This window comes from Frankliniella occidentalis, unplaced genomic scaffold, assembly GCF_000697945.3.
Source record: "Frankliniella occidentalis isolate FOCC.00 unplaced genomic scaffold, Focc_3.1 Scaffold72, whole genome shotgun sequence".
NCBI classification, from domain to species: Eukaryota; Metazoa; Arthropoda; class Insecta; order Thysanoptera; family Thripidae; genus Frankliniella; species Frankliniella occidentalis.
Window position 1 is genome coordinate 177,013 of NW_026267202.1, and position 3,392 is coordinate 180,404.

Below are 3,392 nucleotides of genomic sequence, written 5' to 3' on the forward strand. Positions count from 1 at the left end.
GAGAGAAGCAGAGAAAGGGGGGGGGGAGAGAGAGGGAATTGCGGCGCTGACGAGGGTAGATGGAGGAGGCAAATGAGCGGCCTTTCACTCCCTTTCGCGCCCGGCGCCCTCGGCGGCGTCGCGCAGGCTATGTTCGCTTGTTTAATCGCCAGGACCCAAAAAGCTCCTTCATAGGTGACGTGCAAGCGCGCGCGCGCGCGCGCGTGTGTGTGTGTGTGTGTGTGCGTGTGTATGCTTGCGTGTGTGGTTGGCGCGAGGCGCATGTGTTGATTTTACACCGGATTGCTGGGACATTGTCTCGTCTAATGTCGTTTTAATTCCACGCGGCAGTAGACAGGGGAGGCGCCAGGCGCGCGGGAAGTGCAGGATTCGGTGATGGTGTTGAAATTAATTTGCCAAGCCAATTTCAGGGCGGGGCAGAACATTGCAATAGATTACTAGGTGGACGGATGATATTTTTCTTCTGTATCTCACTTTCTTTTCCCCCTCCCTCTCTCTCTCTCTTTTAACCAGTTGCTCACACTGGAAATGCAAGTGTGTGAATGTCGCTCACCTGCAGGTGAGCGACATTCCATTCGTACACTTAGGGGGGTAAAGGTGTGAAAAAATTCACTCCCAGACCTGTACTAATACATTTATTAGTAAATTTTATAGTTATGTAATAGTTATTGTAACGCAGCAAGATTACTCACTAATTCATTCAAATTTTATTGCGTATACTTTTGTAAGTTACTAACCGATAAAAGAAAAATTGTCAGTAATGTCAAAAGGAATTATTTCGTATTATTAGTGACAGTGTTTTCAGTAGATCATAAAGGCTTTTTGCGCAGCAGCAATACTGACAATGGGTCAAAATAATAGGCACAGGATGAGAATGGCTCCTATCGTGATTTGCTATCTGAACGTAGCTTAGAGGTCAGCTGAGTGGTGTACAACGAAAACGGTTGAACACTTCATTTATCAGTATAACAGTAATGGAACTGCGGCCAACCTTCAATGAAAACTGTTGTTTTACATAGAACGAACTGCTTGGAGAACCTCGTCTGGGTAGACAGCCAAAATAGGCTGGCCGAAAATTCTATAGATTATGTTGTCATCCATAGCTGTTATGTCGCGGGGGAGCTCGTACTAGACTGAAATTGAGATCTCATTAGAAATGGAGAACACATTATAGGTCGCACAGCAGTAGCTTCCGACTCTATCATCTCGCGTGAGGTCCTGTCACAATCAGCCGGAAACCTCCTTTGTATAAAAATCCTGCCACCAATCTGATTACTTTTTTGTTTCTTTGTTGTAAAAGTAGTTAACGTCTGCACGCCAGCCGCCAACCAGTGCGGCTGCACGACAGCACAATACAGTGTCGTAAACGAGATCACCATGGAACTATCCATTCTAGTTTCGCTGCTAGTATTCTGGTACCCATGCCGTTCGAATGAAGATCCTACTCGTGCCTCTAGCACTCATGTGCCAGCAAGCCATCCACGGCAAACGATACAACTCTTTAGTTGTAAGTAGTAATACAAGTTTTCAATGCCCATGTAATATTCGCGATGCATTGTGTTTGCTCGATTTTTAGATTCATTATTTCTTAAAATTTTGCTTGAATGTAGAAAAAAACTCAATTATTGATTCATTAAGACACTAAATGCAACGTTTTGGTTACACAACGTATGTATTACCTTTCCTTTGCTGAAAGTGGAAACTAAATTACACCATTTTGAGCAAAAGAAATACTAGTTCTCTACCTCCCAAGAAGAGGTGTGGAAGGTAAAGAACAAGTAACAAAAAATGTAATCCAACAAGATAAATTTTAACAGAGTATTTTGTCGATAACGTGCCTGAACTATGACCTCAAAGAATATGCATTTGTCGTGGCAATAGCCTCAAATGGTGTTCTTTTGATAAACAAATGTTCTAAGGGGACGTTCATCTTAACGACGAGGTTTCACATCTCTTTTTCGAACAGGGTCCTTACGTGGCTTACGGAGAACTCTTTTACTCGTGTGACCCAAACAACACCACGCTTCCCTGGAACTGGCATTTGCGTGCTTCCCACTTCAACCCATATAAACCAAAAGAGTTGCAACTTGTGACGGGCAATGTGACTGGTGTAAATGTAGCTATTGATGACAGCTGCTGGGTAAGACATTTTAAAAAGTGGTGTGACATCCAAACACTTACTTGTAAATGCCACCAGCTTTAACCACGGTGTAAAAAGCAAATTTTAGAAGCACCAAATCTCTGATATTACAGGCAAAAGTAGTTGTGGATCTCTGGTCAAACAACCAATGGAAAGAGAACGCCTTTATCTTTTACTTCAAAAACGGTGCATGTCACGCTCTTACGGATAATATGCCAGGATTTTATGAGCAGTTCTTTAAGACGCAAATGATGCAAGAAAATAAAGGCAGGTGCATAGTCAAACCAGTAAGTACTTAGATGGCAAGTAATTTGCTCTCGCCATCCTGTAACGAATTAATTTTGTTTGATATTTAATATTTGCGGCTTCAAACACATAGTACTTGCAATCTTATAGACTGTAATAATAACTTCGATCTACAGGGAGTTTACAAGGTTAATAACACGCCAGTAGACTGGACTTTTCCAAGGGTCCCAATCATTCCTTATGGGCGCTATAGATTCAGACTCTCGGCGGGCAAAGCTGAAAACGTTTACGGATGCGTGATGGCAGATGCTAGAACTGTTCCAAAACCCGAGTAGGGTTCATTATTTCATTGCTGTATACATTACAGAATACCTCGTAGCTTTTGCGCGCGGGGTCCAAATATCTCAATGCACTTAGCTTTACAACAACTGTCATTGTTAATCTGACCAAGTCTGAATGGACGCCAAAATCACTATGCTGCAAAAGTACCACCCAGGAGCTCTTGCTCTTGGGACACTTCATGTCGAAATTAGCACTTTTTGAAGTGTCAAAAGACCTTAAAGGCCAGTGAATTCTTGGGTTCCCCAGGTGGTAGTAGTTCGTGTAGACATCTATAAACAAGAACTGGCTGTCGAAAAGCGTGCAATTCAACATTTGAAAATGGGACTTTTGGCCGCTTTTTCCCGGTTTGAGCCCACTGTGCGTCGTGTCAGTACTGCACCTTTAAGCTAAAAGGGAGAGGACTGCTGTGATATTTAACAGGTATGCTCTGTTTTTATATGTCATAAGATGCCAAGAACTAGAAAGACCCGTGCAACGGCAACGCCAAACAATATGACACGGGCTTCGTTCTCGCCTCAGTCAGTCGTACTCCCTCCCGTTGTCGCTTCTCGCGGTGGCTGATCCAGAGACGCCATCGCTGTCGGAAGTCCTTTCATATCAATTCAAATACACACACGCACCGATAGAGAGAGAGAGAGAGAGAGAGAGAGAGAGAGAGAGAGAG

At 43.4% G+C, this 3,392-nt stretch overlaps 2 protein-coding genes across 12 annotated transcripts in view; one reads left to right on the forward strand and one right to left on the reverse strand.

The window, feature by feature from the left end:
- The window catches only part of LOC113214601 (uncharacterized), a 15,142-nt gene extending 12,239 nt beyond the window's left edge, over positions 1-2,903 (forward strand). For 4 of the 5 annotated variants that reach the window (XM_052268574.1, XM_052268570.1, XM_052268571.1 and 1 more), the window contains 3 exons: positions 1,967-2,140; positions 2,254-2,427; positions 2,563-2,903. In XM_052268574.1, coding sequence (XP_052124534.1) covers positions 1,967-2,140; positions 2,254-2,427; positions 2,563-2,721 — 507 coding nt within the window. In that variant the 3' untranslated portion in view covers positions 2,722-2,903. Of the gene's footprint in view, positions 1-1,290; positions 1,508-1,966; positions 2,141-2,253; positions 2,428-2,562 lie in introns of those variants that run through there. The other variant, XM_026434037.2, reaches the window with a different exon arrangement.
- Positions 1-3,392, reverse strand: part of LOC127749631 (oocyte zinc finger protein XlCOF6-like) — a 219,104-nt gene that overhangs the window by 153,556 nt on the left and 62,156 nt on the right. The gene's annotated exons all lie outside the window — the stretch shown is intronic.